This window comes from Nannobrachium achirus (assembly GCF_963921795.1).
Source record: "Nannobrachium achirus genome assembly, chromosome: 13".
Classification (NCBI taxonomy): domain Eukaryota; kingdom Metazoa; phylum Chordata; class Actinopteri; order Myctophiformes; family Myctophidae; genus Nannobrachium; species Nannobrachium achirus.
The window spans coordinates 10,800,601-10,823,014 of record NC_137833.1 but is presented as its reverse complement, the minus strand read 5'-3'; the positions used below and the strand labels follow the sequence as shown (position 1 = coordinate 10,823,014).

At 43.4% G+C, this 22,414-nt stretch overlaps 1 protein-coding gene across 1 annotated transcript; it reads right to left on the bottom strand.

Moving 5' to 3' along the window:
* Positions 1–829: 829 nt before the first annotated feature.
* slc22a15 (solute carrier family 22 member 15) lies at positions 830–20,987 on the bottom strand. Its single transcript, XM_080740507.1, has 13 exons — positions 20,858–20,987; positions 19,228–19,377; positions 15,551–15,683; positions 13,667–13,831; positions 11,667–11,796; positions 10,478–10,538; positions 8,844–9,001; positions 8,050–8,190; positions 7,545–7,630; positions 6,599–6,707; positions 6,179–6,251; positions 4,124–4,279; positions 830–3,628 (listed from the first exon to the last, which is right to left on the bottom strand). The coding sequence occupies exons 1-13, from the start codon at positions 20,939–20,941 to the stop codon at positions 3,575–3,577; spliced, it is 1,500 nt and encodes a 499-aa protein (XP_080596633.1). The 5' UTR covers positions 20,942–20,987; the 3' UTR covers positions 830–3,574.
* Positions 20,988–22,414: the final 1,427 nt, after the last annotated feature.

Here is a 22,414-nt window from a genome sequence, read left to right as displayed (position 1 = left end):
GCCCACCTGTAGTAAATGAGGACCCCCTAGGGGTCCCTGTTGAAGACCCCTGTGTTACAGTGTACATTTGGTAGATTTCTGTGCCGGTGTGAGAACTGTCTGGCTGGACGCTGCATCTGAAAAGAGTTCCCCTTTCAGAGTAATCCCTCTATGCAGCTGTGACAGTGGGACAGGTGATATACTGCCCTGTCCGTCTCTCTGTCTGTCGGTCATCGATCCATCCGAGTCAGAGTTCTCAAATCCAAGGTCACCGCACAATACTTTGATAATATTTGGAATTCAACAATATCACTCCAGTTTAACCACTTAAACCCTCTAGACTTGGTAAGACGGTCCACCAAACCTCCTCGACACAAAAAGACGATCTACAAGTGAATGTTTGGTGAATTAATGTTCCCTCCAGGATAAGGATGCTGGGGTTCAAGTGGTTAAATGTCAAGGTATTTTCGTTTTTTCTTTTTTTTTTTTCTTTTTTTGGGGGCTTTCATGCCATTATTGGATAGGACAGTAGACCGACAGGAAATGGGGGAAGAGATGGGGAGAGACCGCGGCAAAGGTCGTCCGGACCGGGAATCAATGCGCCCGGACCAGTAGGCCAGCAGGCGCCCCAAGTATGAAGGTATTTTCAATCTTGTCCTAATGGAAACAACTATTCTTTCAAGTTTTCCTTGTGACACATACTGTATCGGGGGAGAATATTTATGTACCGCAATAAGACATAAATGTAAGGTTATACAAAGTAAGAATGAAACTCATGGTTGACTTGGATGAAAAGGTTCTTTACAGGGGTGACCTGAGACTAAAAATAATAAAGTTTGGGAAGCACTGGTCTAGGCAACACTCACATTTATTGCAACTTGCCACAAACATACATCTTTTGACACTTTATTTCATGAAACAAACCTTTGAACAATTTTAATCAATAATATACAGTGGAGTTATTTTGTATCAAAGTCCTGCAAACCCCAAACGGCAACAATGAAATACTGACCTGAGACCTGCGTTTTAACTGCTTCACCACCAAATATATGGGGCTCTATTTTCATCCATGTCTTCCACCTTATCCCTATACGTCTTTGCCTTTATATTTTATTATTTTGAAAAACATTTTAAAATACGTCAAATAGCCGATGCGATCTACATCGAAACGTTGTGAGCTTGTAGATCAGCTATTTGAAGGGTTTAAAAATGTTTATCAAAATCGCAAAAAATAAAAAATAAATTAGGGTTAAGGGACAAGGCATGAATGAAAATAGGGCCCATGCTCGCTAAAGAAATGGAAAGCTCATTGTTTGGTGGTGTTGGTAATCTTTGTTATGCACAGTAAAAATCTTAGTAGCCCCATTTCCCCCGGTGTTGAACCGGTTAAGTTCTTATACCCACAGTCCCACACCCAATATTGATCCAGTTCAGAGTGTTTCCACTGTAAATGAATTGGTTCAGAATCAGAACCCTGAAAGTTGGTTCAGAACTAGAACCAAAAATGTTGTTTTTTCTTGCCCTGAACTGTGTGGACCAAATGGGCGAGTCACTATTCTACAGGTTGGAAGATGCAGATACTGTTATAAACAATAGCAAAATGGCCAAAAATCATCATCATAAAAACAAAGAAAAGGCAAACTAACTGTCATTGACGACTGAATTTACCCCGTGAAATGGACACTTTGACCGGTCATATTTGACCCATAGCTGGCCAGGCCTGGAATCAAACCAGGGACTCTTGGACCTCAGGCGGGCTCTCTTAAGCGTTCATCTATGTCCGCCCCCCAGTCACAATGGTTTTGTTTGAAACCAGTTGGAAACGTGGGCCGGTTCTCGGACGGTTCCGTGAAAAACACCAAGGTTCCAAGGATCTAGAACCAACCCCAGTTCTAGAAGTTTTTTAGGTGAAAAAGTGTTAATTTAACTCAAGAGTGTACAAATGTATGGTTACACACAATGACACCTTGACACATTTTACTGTGTAACATCCTATAAGTAACTGCTGACTCCAACAGAATGTATGAGAAATTAATGTCTATCAAACTTGGAATAAAGAATCTATGTTTTCATGTGATGTCAGTGAGTTACACAGAAATATGAGAATTTGATATAGCATTTAAAATGTAGCTTTTGATATAGCATTTACATGCGCGCGTACCACACACACACACACACACACACACACACACACACACACACACACACACACACACACACACACACACACACACACACACACACACACACACACACACACACACACACACACACACACACACACACACACACACGGACGGTTAACCGAAATGTGTGCGACCAGGCGATTTAGCAGTAAATAACACAAATTAATCGAAATTAAGTCATACAAAACTTTAATATTAACAGGATATTAATGGAATAAACCCCCTTAAATATCATCTATAATTGTTCCCATTACAATATTTTACAACACCTAATAAAAATAAACATTTGAAGATAAGAAAACATTTCTATAGTGCCTTTATCCACATCATGTCATAATGTAAGTTACGTTCATCCATTCACACACACACACATTCATTTCACCCATACTTTCACACACACACACACACACACACACACACACACACACACACACACACACACACACACACACACACACACACACACACACACACACACACACACACACACACACACACACACACACACACACACACACACACACACACACACACACCCCGATGGCAGCTGAAATGAAACCAGGTAGGTCATCAGTGTCTTGCTCAAGGACACTTCCGACACAAAGCCAAGGGGTTCCCCCGGGTTTCAAACCGGGAACCATCTGGGTTTTGGTTCCCAAACAGCCACTGTTGTCCCCATATGAAGTGAGTCTGAAACCATTGTTAGTATTTCTTCACCTTGTTTTTTTGTTTCTTTTTTTTTTCTCACGCAAAAGCACAAATACATCACCAAATACCCAGTTTGTTTCCAAACAGGACATCAACGGAGGAAAGTCTGTAAGCACCAGGAACCACTTCCTATTGGTCACTCGCGGCGTCTTGGCTGTCAAGAATGTTGAACTTCTGATGGGTTTTTAAACCAAAACACCTCCATCGTTTGACTAACCTCGCTTCACCGGGTTTTCCGCAGCACCCGTGGGAAGCCAAGAAACGTTTTCGGATCCGGTATAGACCCAGACCGGATCAGCAACTTGAATCCCAGTCTACCGTTTGGACTTTTCTCTGACATTCTAAACCCCCTAAAAATGCAACGAACGCAGTCTGTTGGTTCGGAATGCAAGTACTCAAGTAAGACTGGCTGCTGGATAATGATGAAGGCGTCTTCATATAAAAAAATAAAAAGGTCAGAGTTCACTGAAGGTTTCAGAGAACGAGGCAGTCCGACCCGTCCCTCGGTAAGACGAAAGCCAAGAGAGAGATGGTCGTTTTGAGGCACACGGTTTTTGCTTCTTTTCTTTTTTTTTGGCGGTGGTCCTTTGTACAGAGAATGGTTTGGGGGAGGCGGGACAGTCTCTGTCTGTCTCTTTGCGTTTATGTCCTTTTGTCACATGGAAATTTACTGTATCTGTCCTACCGTGTTTAGGATGAGGTCAGTGGTTTTCTTTGTCATTTGAATGCGGCTCCTCCTCTTCGTACAAGAGAACCTGTAGACAAAAAGAAAATGGTTAAATGAGGTGAATTTCTCTGAGAGAAGCATTGAAGCACCAAATAACACCCAAATGGGCAAAATAACATTGTTAGATTTTTGTTGAAAGCTCCACCTAACAGTGGGTACCCCAATAATTTTTATTATTATTAACACTCCATACAAAATGGACATAAGACATCATCAACGTTGTGTTACAATGAGACACACAACAGTCGCTTGGCAAGGACAACTGTAACCTAACTTAACTGGAATATTTTGCTACTGACTCTGATCTCTACTGCCATTCCTAGGGAGGGGTTCCTTTGAAGCTTTTGCTTTGTTGGTGTTACCTGTCTCTCTAAGGTCCTGCTATAAGCAGGGTGGAGGTAGTGTGGTGTTACCTGTCTCTCTAGGGGCTATAAGTAAGGTGGAGGTAGGGTGGTGTTACCTGTCTCTCTAAGGTCCTGCTGTAAGCAGGGTGGAGGTAGGGTGAGTGTTAGGGTGGTGTTACCTGTCTCTCTAAGGTCCTGCTATAAGCAGGGTACAGATCTTCCAGGGTCTCACCAGCAGGCTTGTTGAGGGTCTCTGGAAGCAGCAGACCCAGGCAGCCTGCAGACACACCGCTCACACAGAACACTGTGAACGGCATGGAGCTGTGCACGGCACGCTGGAGGACGAGCACGCACGCACACACACACACACACACACACACACACACACACACACACACACACACACACACACACACACACACACACACACACACACACACACACACACACACACACACACACACACACACACACACACACACACACACACACACACACACACGTTTGGATTAGAGTTCTCAAAGGGCCTAAAAAATAAGGCCCGGCCCTAACTGAAAACATCTCGTCGCTAGGGTTGGGTTCGGTAACCGCCGTACCGCCGTACCGCGGTATACCGAGGTCTACCGCGGTGTCAGTGTGCTTACGCGGTAAAAAAAGACCAAAAAAAAGTCTATTTTTTATTGGAAAACAAGCGAGTTTTAAAACAGGGGAGAAGCGAGGACCGCATGCGCTCCATGCCGCTCTGCTCTGGGCCGTGTACCACACGTTTGGAAGCCACATACGTCACTCAGAGACACAGACAGTCAGACCTACACAGGGCAGCACAGCAGCCGCGTAGAGGAGTACAGAGCAGCGTAAACTTTCTCTGTAATCCACACGACACAAGGATGTTAATACATACCTTGTGTTGTGGCATATCTTTTTTTATTCATACGGATTACTGGCGGAGCGCGGGCCGCGTGGACTAAAACCGAAAATGAAACTATTTTACTTTTTCCACCACGTCGCACGTTGTGCCCCGTCCGGCGGCGCGTCGGCGATTTTATAACCTTTTCTGTCAAGTCTTGTAACTAAAACCTGTATATAGCAGCACTCAATCACTGCGATTTGAGAGTTGAGAAGTGACGTGACGTGAGTTTACAGAATCACTGTACACGATCTGATTACCCGTCCTCTTCTGGTTTGTTCACACAGCTGTTTGTGTCTGAAAAGCCCAAGTAGCTAGCCTACGTTACTATGGTAACCCGACAGTGCAGATCTAAAAGCTCAGAACGCGTCGCGGATGCGATGTGTTGTGAGCTTGTAGATCTGCTCCTTTCAAAGCCAGACCCGCTGTGCTGTACGGAGAAGTATAACTCGGGCAGTCAGGCTGTGGAGAGGCGACTTTTGGGAAGATGATTGCAATATTTTGACTTATCGCCGAACCTTAATTAATTGATACAGGGGTGCGGTAATTACCGCAATACCGGCGGTAAATGGGAAGACGGTAATCGCGGTAACAAAATGTCGATACCGCCCCAGGCCTACTCGTCGCCTTCGGGTGGAGTCCAGTTCGGGAAGAAGTAAAAGTAATAATAAAATAAATATATTTTTTTCTTTTTTCATTGTGCCCGAGGCCCGACCCGGCCTGACCAATTGGCAGATATTTTAGACCCTACCCGGCCTGAAAATGTCGGGTTAGGGAACTCTTTGTGAACTCTAGTTTGGATTACTATACTTGTGAGGCCATCTACATTTTAGGACAGCGATGTCCTACTAATAGCATGTTTACAATTTAAGAATTCGCTGCAAGGCGTCGTTATGGGCTTGTAGGTCAGCTAGTTAACGTTCCAGTGCTCTGCATCACCAGCGCTCAGCTTAGTGTAAATCAGGCATAACACTAATCTTTATTCCTTAAATCTAACATCTAAATCCTAATTGTAAAGGCATCTCTAAAAATCTGTTTTCAACCACGAAAACAACTTTGTTTTCATGCACACACAATCACATGGACCTGAAATATGTTCATATTGGATAGGTGTTCCTTCGCGCACACGCACAGTACACACACACACACAATGTTTTTATACTTGTGATGATATTGAATGTCTTTGGTGCTACTTTAAATGTTGATGAATTGAATAACTAGGACCCCAACGGAAACAAGACCGCAAGGACCTTTTTGGTGTGATCCTTGTAGACTAAGTATTTTAACTGTACTGTATTATCAATCAATCAATCACACACACACTTACCATGGAGGGCACAAAGGGAGCAATAATTCCTCCAACCCTACATGACATGGAACACACTCCAAGTGCAGCGTTCCTGAACACACACACACACACACACACACACACACACACACACACACACACACACACACACACACACACACACACACACACACACACACACACACACACACACACACACACACACAGGGATGTAGTTTACTATAACAGTGTCCATATGTCTTGGTGAGTGAGCTACTGTTAACAGAGTCAGAGTGGAACTTATCGTACATGGGTGTTTGTGGTCATATGAAACCGTAGGATTATTGTGTGATTATTAATATGTCTGTGGGGTGGAAACCTCATACTGTATGCCCAAAAAAATATATAAAAACTATATATACTTTTGCAGGATTCAAAATACCAAAAGTAATAACATACCTTATTACGGTAGGGTACAGTTCAGATGTGTAAACGTACACAATGTTAAACGCTGCGCTGACCATCAGCTTCCCCAGCAACGCTAACGATGTCGCACTCAGCAACACACCTAAACACAAACACACAAGAATGGAACAAAGTCATTCCACCTGCCCAGAGTAGAGTTGGCATCTCGTAGAAGCTCCGGGAAGACATGCTGTCGCGGTGCGCGTGTTCATTTGTTTGTAGCCACTCAAGCTTGTGTTTTGTCACCGGGATCGGGTTGTTGGGACCGGAGGATATCGGCTTGTGGTAGGATCACACAACGAGGACGCATTTGCTCCGATCGTTGCGAGCGTCGGGAATAAAACCTCGGACGAGTGGATTTGATAAGCAAACTTTTAGGTCGTTGAGTAACAATACAAGACAGAGGCAGAGGAGAGGTTCTTTTTTTGTACAAACGGTTACCGTGCAGGCTTACCGGGAACTGTGCTGCGGATGTTGCCGATGCGATCGTGTTAAAACTGTGAATATACTCTGAACTGAACTTTTATATATACAGTATATCCCTTTTGAACAGCAAGTTATTGTGTTGTGTAAGTTATCGTGTGTGTGTTGCAGTGAATTACTAGGGTGTGTAGATAAGAGGGTGGGGCGCACCACAATAACCAAGCGTCTCTATATGCGCAGCCTTGTGTAATGTTTTTGGCTAAGCGAGACTGAACATTTTGCCATTTAAAAGCGGCTAGCCTAGCTTGCACCCCGGACCATTTTGTATTCGGCCAATTGGCAAATGGTCCGCCCAGGATAATGAATTTTGATTATCGCGATAATATCGTAACTCGCGATTTCTTTTGTCATAATAATCGTGATATGACATTTTTATATCGTCCCATCCCTAGTGCAGACAGACAGACAGACAGACCTGTATTATCAGGGATCAGGACAGACAGACAGACAGACAGACCTGTATTATCAGGTATCAGGATGGTGCAGAAACAAGCCAACCCTGCCAGACACAGGAAGCTGGTCATGGTCTTCCTCCTTCCTGCCCTGTTGGACAGCAGAGACACACGTCAGTCACACATGATTGACACACAGCTGGGATTGCAGGGGTTCTAAGACATTGGGAGAGGTGATTCAGTCCGAGCGTATCAAAGGGTGCGTTCGGAAATGCGCACCGGGTGTGGTTAGGGTTAGGTTTAGGCATAGTTTTACTGGGGTTAGGTTTAGGCATAGTTTTACTGGGGTTAGGGTTAGGTTTAGGCATAGTTTTACTGAGGTAAAAAGAAACAAACCAGAACACATATAATAGAATAATAATGGATGATAGTGACCTCTAGCTGCAGTGACGTCAGACTTGGATGGTCTATAGGTGGTATGCTGTGTGTGTGTGTGTGTGTGTGTGTGTGTGTGTGTGTGTGTGTGTGTGTGTGTGTGTGTGTGTGTGTGTGTGTGTGTGAATCACTCACCAGTGTTTGTTGATGAAATAGATGCACAGCGGGTAGGCAGGCAGCTCCACCAGGCCATACATGGCAACGTTGACATAACGACTTCCTGAGGTCTGACTGGCTCCCAGCGTTAAGCCATAGTAGACCAGACTGCACGCATACCTAACACACACACACACACACGCACACGCGCACACGCACACGCACACGCACACACACACACACACACACACACACACACACACACACACACACACACACAGCGTTATCCATAGTAGACCAGACTGCACGCATACCTAACACACACAAACACGCGTGCGCACGCGCCAGAAATTTAGTCATTTTAGGGGCAAGGCCACTTGGCCTTGTTGTCCATTTTGTATACAAGTAGGCCATGTACGCCAGCAGAGCCTGCCATGAGGTGAGCTCACCACATCAGATCATCTTAAATCCAATACCTGTGTTGACCGACTTAAATTAGTGATTTCATCCAAAAGACTAAATCTAAAACACCTGCCAAAAACAACACTGCCTGGAGCCTATATCATGGTGTACTCACCAGAAATACATGAGGACCGTAAAGATTATTATTATTGATGTACTCAGTACTCACCAGAAGTACATGAGGACCGTAAAGATTATTATTATTGATGTACTCACCAGACGTACATGAGGACCATAAAGATTATTATTATTGATGTACTCACCAGACGTACATGAGGACCATAAAGATTATTATTATTGATGTACTCAGTACTCACCAGACATACATGAGGACCATAAAGATTATTATTATTGATGTACTCAGTACTCACCAGACGTACATGAGGATCACAGTCCTCCAGCGCAGCACCGGGTGCATGGCCAGCTGCAGCACGCCGTTTCCATGGTGACCGGGCTTGGCCACGCCCACTCGCTTCAGCGTGAGGTTGGTGACGCTGACGCCGTTCCTCTTCGCCATGTAGCTCAGAACCTGACACCACCACAGAAGAAGAACACATGTAGCTCAGAACCTGACACCAAGAGGGCGATAGCAAGAGGGTGCAAAAGACCTGTACTTCACGTTTCTGTGTGACGTAGGTAGATGCCTTTTTAGGAGGCGGAAGCATGTTTGGAGTCTATTCATTTACAATGGGAGAGCTAACGTGAACACAGAGCAAAATAATAGTTCAGAAGCTAGTCACTGAACTAAATATTGGACCAGATCATCACAAGCCACATAATATTAACAAAATTGTCATACTAAAGTGGCTTTTTTCAACAAAGGAGAAAATCAACTTTATTATTGCTCTTTAGATGTCCCAGCAACACACTCTCGCGGGATCTATAGCACCAGTAAACGGGACGTGCGCGAGATTTGCCGTCAGAGCCGGCACCCACTTAGGAGTCTATTTGTAGGATTTGTGTACCATGTCGCACTCTAGTGGATCCAATGAGGATGAGCTATCTTCATTAATTAAATATCTTTGCCTGACACCACCACAGAAGAACACATGTAGCTCAGAACCTGACACCACCACAGAAGAAGAACACATGTAGCTCAGAACCTGACACCACCACAGAAGAAGAACACATGAACCTAACAGAAACCATATTCTCATCTATTTTAAAATTAAATTAGCACCCATCTTGACCACATCATTACAGGGTCACGCAAAAGCATCAAAGGTAGCAGATCCACAAACTCGAAGCGACGCGTTTTGAGCTTGTTGATCTGATACCATTGCCATTTTTAAATTTGAATCTTGAAAAATAACAGTTTTGGACACAATAAGGTTTCCACCCGTCAAAGACAGGTTTTTATAAGTCAGTCAGTCTATTCTATCAGATAGTATAGCTGTATAATGTAATGATGTGAAACATACAACAAAATGCAGTGCTATAACATGGTTCTAGATTACATTCATTTAAACAGTAAGTCACATTCACACATTCATGGTAGGGGTGGGCGATATGGTGATAATTATCGTTGAGACGATACAATGTCTCCACGATATGCCTTTTCAGAGGTATCATATATATCGTGATCCAATTGAGGGAGCCTTGTAAAAAATCCTGTTCAATCGTTAATACAGAGATTCATTGCAGAATTCAATTTAAGCCTGCATTTTGGTCTAAATCAGTGGTTCTCAAACGTTTTAATGTCAAGGTCTCCACTTAACTCTGACAGTATACAAATTAAACCAAATGGACCCGTAAGGGTCCATTTGGTTTCATTTGTATAATGTCAGAGTTACATACTTGTAAAGTTCAATTTAGACCCCAAAAGGAACCCAGAGAGTCTAGTTTTTGTCAAGTTACTTGAAAAATAACCATAAAAACCAAGGTGAAAAAAGAATTGTGATAAAATCGTGTATCGTGATACAGCTTGGGAAAATATTGTGATATTGTATTTTTCCATATCGCCCACCCCTAATTCATGGTATGGTAAAGCAGAGCAACGTGTCACCTCTTCAGCCTTCTCTGTGTGACCCCGAGAATACAACCACCTTGGAGACTCTGGAAGATTACTGGAGGGATGGAGAGGAGAGGAGAGGAGAGGAGAGGAGAGGAGAGGAGAGGAGAGGAGAGGAGAGGAGAGGAGAGGAGAGGAGAGGAGAGATGTTAAATCACCAGAATAGAAAATAGGACACTAATTTTAACCCATTCAAAGGAAAGCATCCGGGTCATTTTAGATTTTAGCTAGATATAAAGTATATATAGCAACAAGGTCGGCCTCAAGCAAAATGTACTTGGCCTTGGAGGTTTTGTAAATCAGTTGGGAGAGTATTGTGGATCATCAGTTTTTACTACTTTACTACTACTACTGTATATCTTGTTTTTTTGTCTGTTTGTTTTTTGATGATTAATGTGGGCGTTGAGTGCATCTCAATCCTCACCCGTCCATCTACTGTACATGTGACACACGTGTTATAGACACGTTTTGCATGCGCAGCCATACGTTCATTAACCACTTTCACAGCAAGCTGGTGTCTACTTTGGGGCTTTGGGGTCATTATAGGCGGCAACAAACATTTTCAAACATTACATTTGTATGTATTTTTTAATTTCACTGTCTAGATCAGGGGTGGGCAACTTTGATGATGGCGAGGGCCACTATATTCCCACCTTCACTCCAAAGGGCCACATTGCATATTGCTACGTCCTTCTATAGTATCTCATACAAAGAAGCAAAAATAGCGATCGGCTATTTTTTGCTTCTTTTGAATTGGAATCCTGAATTATTTTTTGTTATTTTTTAATTGTAATCCTGAAATGTAACATTTTGATTTAATTTCAAACTCATTTAGTTATATAGGCCTACTCATGTTAACTTTATGAACCTAAATACAAATACGTTGGACATAAAAGAAGACATTTTAATACTACTATAGTCATTAAGCTACTATTATAGACTGAAGGAATTAAAACAGATCATGGTTGTAATTGTAACAGCTGAAATCAATAATATATCAAGGTATCAACCTGCGGGCCGCATTAAGTGAAGGTGGGGGCCGCATGTGGCCCCCGGGCCGCCAGGTCTAGGGTGTGACATCCTGTGTGTGTGTGTGTGTGTGTGTGTGTGTGTGTGTGTGTGTGTGTGTGTGTGTGTGTGGTTTTGACGTTAAGTGTGCGTGTGCACGTGCACTAGTACTCACACACACAGCAGGAAGAGGAGCAGTCCAGGGGAGTTGGCTGCAGAGGCCAGGTCTCTCCACGCTCTGATGTAATAACCCAGCACTCCAAACAGGGCGATGCCCACCGCAAACACCATGTTGGTCAGGGTACCTGCAACACATTATTACTGTGATGTAATAACCCAACATGTTGGTCAGAGTACCTGCAACACATTATTACTCTGATGTAATAAAATAACCCAATACTCCCAACACCATGTTGGTCAGAGTACCTGCAACACATTATTACTCTGATGTAATAAAATAACCCAATACTCCCAACACCATGTTGGTCAGAGTACCTGCAACACATTATTACCCTGATGTAATAAAATAACCCAATACTCCCAACACCATGTTGGTCAGAGTACCTGCAACACATTATTACCCTGATGTAATAAAATAACCCAATACTCCCAACACCATGTTGGTCAGGGTACCTGCAACACATTATTACTCCGATAACCCAACACTCCAAACACGAATAATAATAACACAAATAGTAGTTGTTCTGCAAGCTGTGCTTATAGATGTGCTACTTTTGCAGCCAAGTAAATGAAGGTAGGTCCATAACATAAAGTGATCATTTGTTGCCTAATACTGCCCTCTAGTGGATGAAATAGTTGAAACTCCATTTAGACCATTGTATATAACATTTCAACAACATGGCAATTTAATCCCTGCTACCTCTCTCCCTGTCCCCCTCCCCCTTTTCTTTGCTCTTCTCCCTTTCTGAGAAAGCTTGCGCTAAAACTAAATTTCACTGCAAGACAGGGGTGTCACTGTCCTATTCCAGATGACATCTCATAATGTGGTGGCACCATGCCGTGTGCATGAATTAAATCAAAAGAAAATCTCACGACTGAGAATGTTTGTATTTGTCCTAATGTGTGATTTGTGAAACATTATGAAAGGAGTTAAAACTTAAGCACATTACAATAGAAACTACAGTAACACACATAAACACAAGTGCTCCCACAGAGATGCTTTAGTGTGCTGCTTAAAAGATCTCAGAGTGGTTGTGTGTTTGACGCTGGTTTGGAGGCTGCTGGAAAGTAAATGATCCCTTGCCAACAGGGCAGGCGTCATCGCAATGCTGGCTTGTGGTTTTGCCATGGACATACTACAAAATGAGTGGACAATAATATTACCAGAAACACAGTAAGAGATAGCCCTGAATGACCATAACAGTTCTGTAACTCCGGCAGTGTTCAAATGGAACCGGGGTCCTTGCAAATAAAACATTTGAGAACCACTAGTACTCCTCCTAAGATGCCATAGTGTCGTGGTAAATAAGTATCATACATATTCTGAAGAAACCATGGAGACTTGACGTTTGGAAATTGTGTCTTGTGATCAAAATAAGAACATTATAATGGTGTGTAAAAAAGAAAATCCAACGGTTTGCCACGGATAATGGGATACATTTGTCCGTGTACAGACATATTGATGCCCCCTGCTTGCAAACCTTATTTTTGAGCGGTGCTCCTGGAAGGAGCTAAGCTCCAACATCTGGCTTTGTCTGGGCCCCAAAAAACATCTGGGCCCCAAAAGATGTCCAGGCTCTGAAGCGTGGCCTACATCTGGCCTACATCTTGGCCCCAAAGCACTCAAAGTTTGTTGTACAACCAGGGTCACATTGGCCAAGCATCGCGGGACACTAAATGAAACTAGAACTGCACTCTGTCGAGGTGCCAACTTGCTTCTTGTGGCCTACTGATGCGCCAGCAGAGCCTGTCATGAGGTGCGCTCACCACTGGCATCACCAGTAATGCCTGGTCGCTCATTGACTGTTAATGATGATGACGTTGCCAGAAATGCTGGTCCCTGATTGGTCTACGAATGTAAACAAAGAAGGACACCGACATACACATCCAGCCGATCGCAGTACTTGCACGCTCTTCTGGCACAAGTAATTAACTCACAAATAGCATCGCTCACTTCACACTAGGTGTGATTTGTAGAAATAGGAAGTCCCTTACCCGTCATGGCCCAGTAGGCCTTGCCCACATACTCCTGTGTGAGCACGAAGCACACCAGGCCGATGCCGCCGTTCATCAGCCCCACCAGCAGGCGGGAGACGGCGAACACCTCATAGTTGGGAGCGAACGCCGTGGCATAGCCGAACAACACCTCGAAAAACAGACCTGGCAGAGAGGGAGGGAGAGGGATGGAGAGAGAGAGACATAGAGACAGAGAGAGAGAGAGAGAGAGAGAGAGAGGTGTTAATCGTTTAGCCCTCCATTCCTTTGGTCTATGTTTTTCATTTCACGTATTGATGTACTGATGTATTACCTTGCTTATTGTAATTCGCTCTGGATTAAGAGCGTCAGCAAAATAAACAATGACCGAAAATAGCAAATCTACAAGCTTACAACACTGACACGCTGCTATTTTGGGTGTGCGTCATGCACCCACATGCTATCGTCATGTCTTCTGTGGAAGATATGGCGAAACAAATAAATGTATTCGGCGGGCACTGATTGTAACTCTTTCATTCCATTTGTATTTATAACTTTGTGTTCTTCAAAAGGTGGCTTATCATTCATTCATGGCATTATATGCTAGCTGTGGTTTTCTCTTGTGGGGTTTTCTAAGCAAAGTGTAGTGGGGTAAAGGGGGCACTTGGACTCAGGGAAAGGGGTAAAAAAATACATTTAGAACCACTGTACTAGAAGAATGCTTAAAACCATTTAACACTATATATTTTATACTTTGTTGACTGTGCTTCACCGCAGTCTATAGATGGGTCCCCTCCTCTCTTCTCTCTACACCAGGGGTCTTGCAAAGTTTTTCAGGCCAACCTTAGCTGAGAGGGAGAGGCCCCCACTACATATTGTACAAAATTGTGTCGCAGATTACATTTTCATAGATTTCATAGATCGCTGCACAGCTATTGTTTGACAGCTAGCACTATCATTGTGTATGTTAAGTAATGAGGCCAGGAGGCCATAGAGCAGGAGCCTATCTCCTGTTTCTGTAACGTGAAGCATCTTTATGTATCAGTACACCCCCTGGACATGACGCTAGTGTGTCACAGGGACCTTCCCCCCAATCCAACCCTTGACGCCGAGCGCTAAGCAGGGGAGGCATTGTTGGGTCCCATTTTTCTGTCTTTGGTATGACCTGGCCGGGGATCGAACCCTGCCCTCCCAGTCTCAGGGCGGACGCTCTAACCACAAGGCCACTGAGCTGGTTCAATTGTGTATGTTGGGTTCATGTTGATGTGTATTTTCAGACTTTCAACCATGCACTTGAACCATCAATACTTATCAAATCTGCTTATCTCTTTGCCGAAAATAGCCGATCTACAAGCTCACATTGTCGATTTTCTATTTGTGGCTAAGGTTCTCCTTAGAATAGGAAATCTGGGTTTCATCATGCTAGGGTTCAAGTGGTATCCAATCACACAATTATTTGGCCCTGTAGTAACTCTTGAGGATCGCCTAAGGGTCCCGGACCCCCTGTTGAAGACCCCGGCTCTACACAAAATATCTTCCGCGAAAATAGCCAATCTACAGGGGGGCCCCCATATTATTTTGAGGGGTCCCCCGATGATGTAACTTAATATGCAACACTGTTTTCACAAAACAAACCAACATAAAGTTTAAGTGTATAGAGGGTATGTGCATATTTCCAAAGTGACAATTTAAGGACTTTTTAATACCTCTAAAACGACAAATTAAACATTGGCCAAAATGTCAACTATTAAGAGGCAGAAATAGATTTGCTATTTTCACATTAGAACCGGGTTGTACAAAATGTAATGGCTCAACTCTTAGTGCTCCTCCGGGTGGGGGGGGGTCCCCCAGTTATTTTGGGTTGAGAACCACTGCTCTATGGTACCACAAAGGAATAAATCGAACCTATCAGGAAGACGGGCCGACGTCCAATCCGGTCGGAGAGAGGTCCGAAGACGACGTTCCCGACCAGAACCCCGGCGAAGAAGAGCGAGCCGGCGAGGCTGACCTTGTAGGCCTGGTGCTTCACCAGGTACCACTGAGGAACGAACACACACACACACACACACACACACACACACACACACACACACACACACACACACACACACACACACACACACACACACACACACACACACACACACACACACACACACACACACACACACACACACACACACACACACACACACACACACACACACACACACACCCATATTTGAAAAAATGCAAGCCAAAAATCCAGATTTGTTTTGGATGTCTGAATGTTCCATGTTACACCGGTTGTTCAATAAGGACGTTTTTGTTTTAGCAAAATTCATAGAGAAGGCATGGCAGTTGCGTTGGAGAACACTATATCCGTAAACAGCATGGTCAATCAAATATGTTCTTTTGCATTTCTGTTCGTGGTGTATCTTGGTGTACAGTATGTATGTATGTATGTATGTATGTATGTATGTATGTATGTATGTATGTATGTAAGTAAGTAGTATGTATGTATGTATGTATGTATGTATGTATGTATGTATGTATGTATGTATGTAGTATGTTTGTGTGTGTCTTGTAAGCCCGTGCAGGCTGGGCATCGTTTGGTGCAGGACACTTTAATAAAAATCTCTATCTATCTATGTATCTATCTATAACAAAAGAACAAAAGGGAGGAAGCGCTGCATGAATGGTAACATTTTATATAGCGCTTTCTATCCAAAGTGCTTTACATAGATTATGCATTACATTCACCGATGGCGGAGGAAACCATGCAAGGGGGCACCGACCTGCTGATCGGGAGCAATTAAAGGTTCAGCTTCTTGCTCAAGGACACTTCGACACTAACTCTGGGGGAGAGCCCGGGATCGAACTGGGAACCACGCGCTTCCCATCCGGCCGCTCTACCGGCCACTCTACCCCTGAGCCACTGCCGCCCCCGCTACATGGATCCATTGGCTGTTTAGTGAAACAGGTAAGACCTACGATGTGTTATGTCGTCGTCTGGCATCTCCATATATTTAAACGTTTTGTCTTTTGTGGTAAACCCATGTCCTACTTGATCATGCTACAGCCTCACACAAAGGCAGATCTGCTTCTTCTGCCGTTTTTGAGTTGGAATCCTGAAAAGTAACTTTAGTCTCTCTTGAATATACAAGGTTTCTACCCGACTGGGGACGATTCATAATAAAATAAAAATGTATATAGAATAGATCCATGAAGACTTGCTTCATTTTAAATCCCCCAGTAGTGCAGACAATGAAGAAAAACTAAACAAACATGTGCAAAGTGAGCGGTGCTTTTTTTCCACTTGGATGTGTGTGGCTCAAATTAAGGACATGATGAAATTATGTAATTGTTGATGTTAGTTGTTGATGTATCAATGAACATTTTCTCCAATCTGCCTACATTTGCTGGTTGTCCCAAGATATCTGCACTGTAAATACCTGACACTGCTTTCTTCGCATGCTATCAAACACGACACAAGGACAAACGGACGCCATGTTTCTGCACACCGGGGGAGTGAGAGAGAGGAAACAAATGTAATTTCACAGCTCCGGCTCATGATAATGTTTTCACACTGGACACTAAAGACAAAGACCCAGAAAGACGTAGGAGGTGGCAAGAAATACGTTTCCATAGCCCCATTTCTAGTTTCTAAAATAGAAAAATAGTGGATCTAGATGTCCCCAAAGCTGAGAGCTTGTAGATCAACAATTTTCACCATTTATTTGGGGGGTGAAAAGAGAAGATGTTTGAAAATGTTCGCCTGTTACGACATTCCCAAAATATGGATGCCACGTTGAAAGTGGTCAATGAATTCATTGTTGCATCAAACAATCAAAGGATTGTCTAAATGATAACACGTGTCACATGTAGATGGACATCAGATTAATTTGGGGATAAAATGTGTAAAATAACTGAATTTAAGATTAAATGTGAACACTAGACTAGGGGTTGGCAGTTTACATCCCCTGATGACCAAAATTACACCTGTAGTACTACAATAAATAAATTACCTTGTACAACCTTGGAAATAAGCCTATTTGGCTTTTGCTCTTGTTTATCTTTTTAATTTTCTCTAATCTTTTCCCCTAATTGCCATGATTAGATTACCTATGCTGGTAATTACATATGTGTACTATTATGTACACAAGATGTGACAACAAAGAAGAACCCTTGAACCTAGAATCTTTGAGCAAAAGTCTACAAAGCAGGTTTTTATTTTGAAGTCTTCACTGAATACTTTATTGCCAAATTGGAAACCCTCAGCTAGAGCTGTAGTCTAGCCCCTTATGTTTCTGAATTTACCTTTTTTTTATATTTTGATGTCGGTAAATACAGTCACTTGCTTGTCGGTTGGGTCACTCTGATAGGCAACGCTACCACTGTCTGGTCTCGGACGAATACAGCGTCGCTCAGAAATTGTTGAGATTCTTTAAAGTTACCCAGAACTGCACTAGGAGAGCGCGGAAACGTGTGCGAAGTGGCGCTAATCGGCGATGCCGTGATGTATCATCAATTTATCTGTGAAAATTTAGCAGCTTTTTCCAAACTGTATCGCGCTTCCTCATTACGTCACATGTCCCGCATCCCCACGGTCTGGATTTTTACAGAGATTTTGTAACCTATGCAATGACAACAGAGTCGGGGATGAGTACATTTACTGTTTGAGTGTAAGAACCTTACTATTTTGAATCTCAGACAAAAATACTTGCCAAAGTACTATACAACCCATCCATCTATGTGGAAACTGATTTTATTACTACAAGCTGAAAAGGCAAAAGTTATATGTAAATTGGGAGCTTTCCTAAAGAACACCTTGCCCTTGTTCAAATAATGTGTCATGCCCGCTTTTCTGCTACGTCTGTTTGAATATTATTGTAATGTTTGTAATGCTTTGTATACTATTTATGTATATAATATGAGCTGTGCTCCATACCATGTGATCATGGTCGTGAGCTAAATAAATGATGATGATGATGATGATGGTTGGCTACGTTCCTGCCTCTGATCTATCAAAGAGACAGGCTGACACTACCAGCTAACCAAAAGACGCCGCGGGGAGGCGGGACATGTGACGTAATGAGGAAGCGAGAGACAGTTTGGAAAAAGCTGCTACATTTTCACAAATAGATTAAAAATACATAACGGCATCGCCGATTAGCGCCGCTTCGCACACGTTTCCGCGCTCTCCTAGTGCAGTTCTGGGTATCTTTAAAGAATCTCAACAACATCTGAGCGACGCTGTATTCGTCCGAAACCAGACAGTGGTAGTGTTGCGTATCAGAGAGACCCAACCGACAAGCAAGGGACCCTAAATACCGTCTTCCAAATACAAAAAAGGTAATTTAAGGGTCCGGAGAGGGGCTAAGCTGTAGTCTAACTTGACTTGACTCAGTTCTATCTCCCTTGTATCCAAAGTATTCCCAAATATCAGACGAGTGGTTCTGTGTTGCTCACGTTGACATGCTCTACGGTTGAATCTTTGAGCAAGGCAACCAAGGGATGTCGATGTAAAGATGTGTGGATGCCGTCTCTGTGTGTCTGTGTGCGTGTCTGTGTGTGCATGTGTGTGTGCGTGCGTGTGTCACCTCTGTCACAATAGACTGTATATCTTCGGTAAAAGTGACGCTCTGACTCAGATCCTGGGGGCTGCTGAGGCTGTCGTCTGATTCGTCGAACTTGTACTCTGGTACTGCTCCCACGAGAACAATCAGCATTGACTGACAGGCCATGTAAACCTGCGCACACAGCATCAGGAAGAGACACAAAACAGGGGTCAGTTATGGCTGTCACGAAGATTATAACATGAGTGTTGATCAAATAATTGAAAGATATGACAAATAACATTTAATGATGTTACAAGCTCAAAAACGTGTCGCTTGTAGATCGGCTTTTTCTAAAATTGTAAAAGAAAATATATGAAAATTTTCAACATGGAAACAGTTATGACGATTGTGCAAAATATAACTGTGATCTCAAATAATTGTGACGTTGGTCACCAGTACAACCACAGTCTGATACTGTTGTACTGAGAGCTGACCGGTACAACCACAGTCTACTGTTGTACTGGGAGCTGACCAGTACAACCACAGTCTTCTACTGTTGTACTGGGAGCTGACCAGTACAACCACAGTCTTCTACTGTTGTACTGGGAGGTGATCAGTACCACCACAGTCTTCTACTGTTGGTCACTGGCTGGGAGCTGACCAGTACAACCACAGTCTTCTACTGTTGGTCACTGGCTGGGAGCTGACCAGTACAACCACAGTCTTCTACTGTTGTACTGGGAGCTGACCAGTACAACCACAGTGTTCTACTGTTATACTGGGAGCTGAGTGATTGATTGATTGAAGACTTTATTAGAAGTTTGCCTAGGAAAAGGTACAGTTCCATGACGGTACAGTTCACTGGTACAAGGTCAACTAAAAGGAGATCCTAGAAAAGCACTTGGCTTATTTCCACAGGAAACCATTACTATAGTATGCAGTAGACCAGTACAACTACAACCACAGTATGTTACAGTTGTACTGGGAGCTGACCAGTACAACCACAGGCTTCTACCACAGTCTTCTACTGTTGCACTGGGAGTGGGTGCTGACCGTGACCAGTACAACCACAGTTTCACTTTCAACATAACAGAATGTGTGCTGCTGTCAGTTAAAAGCAGAACAGATCATCCTTAGGTTTTGCACCCAGAAAAGTTAACCGTTAATTGACCGTTGGACATTAAAGTGACACGTACACTATACACTTCACAGTTCACACACGGCGTCGTGGCTTCAAAGCTATGCCTGCTTCGCCACGCGACGGAGTCAAGCAGCAGCTCGAAAAACAGCAGATCCACAAGCTCACAAACAAGAGTAAAGTAAACGCGACGCGCTGTGAGCTTGCAGATCGATCTGTGCTTGTTCCCCGACCCCGACACTTTAATACAGTGGTTGTCAAAGTGGATTTTTCAGGGTCTCTGTGGGTTACTTTATGTGGGTCTAAATTGACCCATATCAAGTCTAACTCTGACAGTGTATAAATGGAACCAAATGGACCCTCGCGGGTCCATTTGGTTCCATGTATACACTGTCACTGTCAGAGTTAAGGGGAAGATCTTGAAATTAAATACTTCCTTCCTACTGTCTCTCTCTCTCCCCTCTCACAACAAACCAAACAACATTCAGGTTTGTTGTTGTTGTTGTTTTTGGTTGTTTCCCTATATTGTTTTACCTGGATCAGAACCAGGACGGCTACAGCTCTCTTCTGGTAGGACCCGAACTCTCCGACCACTTGATAAGCCTCATCTATATCCATAACCAGAAGCTCAGCCTGCAGAAGGACACTGACCGAGCGGACTGGGCTCAGGTGGTCTCACTCTGTCTATGGAGCTCTCATCATCACTGACACTGACTGAAACCTCTGGTTTACACCCAGTGGGTTGCCAGGTTTTCAGATTTTGCGGGAGAAACAAGCAACCCGGCCTGCAGGTCTATGAAATCAATCCACGTAAAGTAAGGTCAGGGTTTGTTACTTTGTTTGTTTGTTTGTTTGTTTGTTTGTTTGTTTGTTTGATTGATTGATTGATTGATTGATTGATTGATTGAAGACTATTAGAAATGTGCATAGGAAAAGCAGGCATTGACACTAAAGCTGGCCATACACTAGCCGATAATCGGGCCCGACTGAATCGGGTAGAATTAAACACTACAGGATCATTTTTTCAGATTATTTTACCAGATAATCTAAACGGACTCAGACTAGCCGTTTTGAACAGTCGGGCGCTCCGCACGCTACAGGATTCTATCCCGATTGAGTCGGGCTCGCACACAGCAATAATACATAATATAATGAATACAAGATGCCACGGGGGGTGTTCTGAGAGCTGTGCTTTGCAACACGCACGCACACGCACATACAAACACATGACGTTATCCACTGACTCAACACACAACACCGCCTCACGCAACGAAAAAAAAAAGCTTCAATATGGAAGTTGTGTCCTATTTTGACGATATGAGATCACTTTGACACGTTTCATGTACATCCAACTCTGACATCCCCTCTCTCTCCTGCGCTAAAGCACCGCTCCGTCCTTGTCATGGTGCCTGATTTATGATTAGTCGTATGACTGTGTAGCGCACCCAGAACAAGATCTCCAAGACCAAACTGTGTCTGTCCCGTGCCACGTTGTAAGCTTGTAGATCAGGATGGGCGTGTACTTCTTTGACTCATAGAGATGGGATTTATGGTCCTTTGAAGTGAACCGGATCTCTGGGATCCGTTCCTTTCAAAGAGCCGTTCAAAAGACTGGCTCATTAGTTACTTTGTAGATTTTGATTATAATTACAAATAACTTCAACCCTATATACATTTATTTCTGCCATATATAGGTAGGCCTACATACCTGCCATTTGTTGCATTGTGAGCTTGTAGATCGGCTATTTTCAAAAGATTTTTCTACATTTTATTCATTGGAAAATCTGTGAAACAGGACATTCTGCCTACTTTCTACTATTGGTAGGTCTACTCTGTAGGCTACATTAATTACATGTTGAATGATACCAATACGTTTGTACTTTTACTCAAGTATATTAGCATTCCAAAAACCTCTAGGCCTACTTGTGGCAGAGTATTTCCACATTGATTGCAGTAGGCTATTTTCCCACCACTGTTCATTAGAAAGGAACGGCTCCCTACTGCGAACCGGATCCCATCGTTCATTTCAAAGAGCCGTTCAAAATACTCGATTCGTTCGCGAACGTCCCACCTACTTGCAGGGATGTGTGC

Coding starts and splice junctions, on each gene's coding strand:
- slc22a15 (XM_080740507.1), bottom strand. CDS start 20,941: ATGGATATAGATGAGGCTTATCAAGTGGTCGGAGAGTTCGGGTCCTAC. Junction 15,684..19,227: donor TACAGTCTATTGTGACAGAG/GTGACACACGCA, acceptor TTCGTTCCTCAG/TGGTACCTGGTGAAGCACCA. Junction 6,252..6,598: donor CTGTACCCTACCGTAATAAG/GTATGTTATTAC, acceptor GTGTGTGTTCAG/GAACGCTGCACTTGGAGTGT.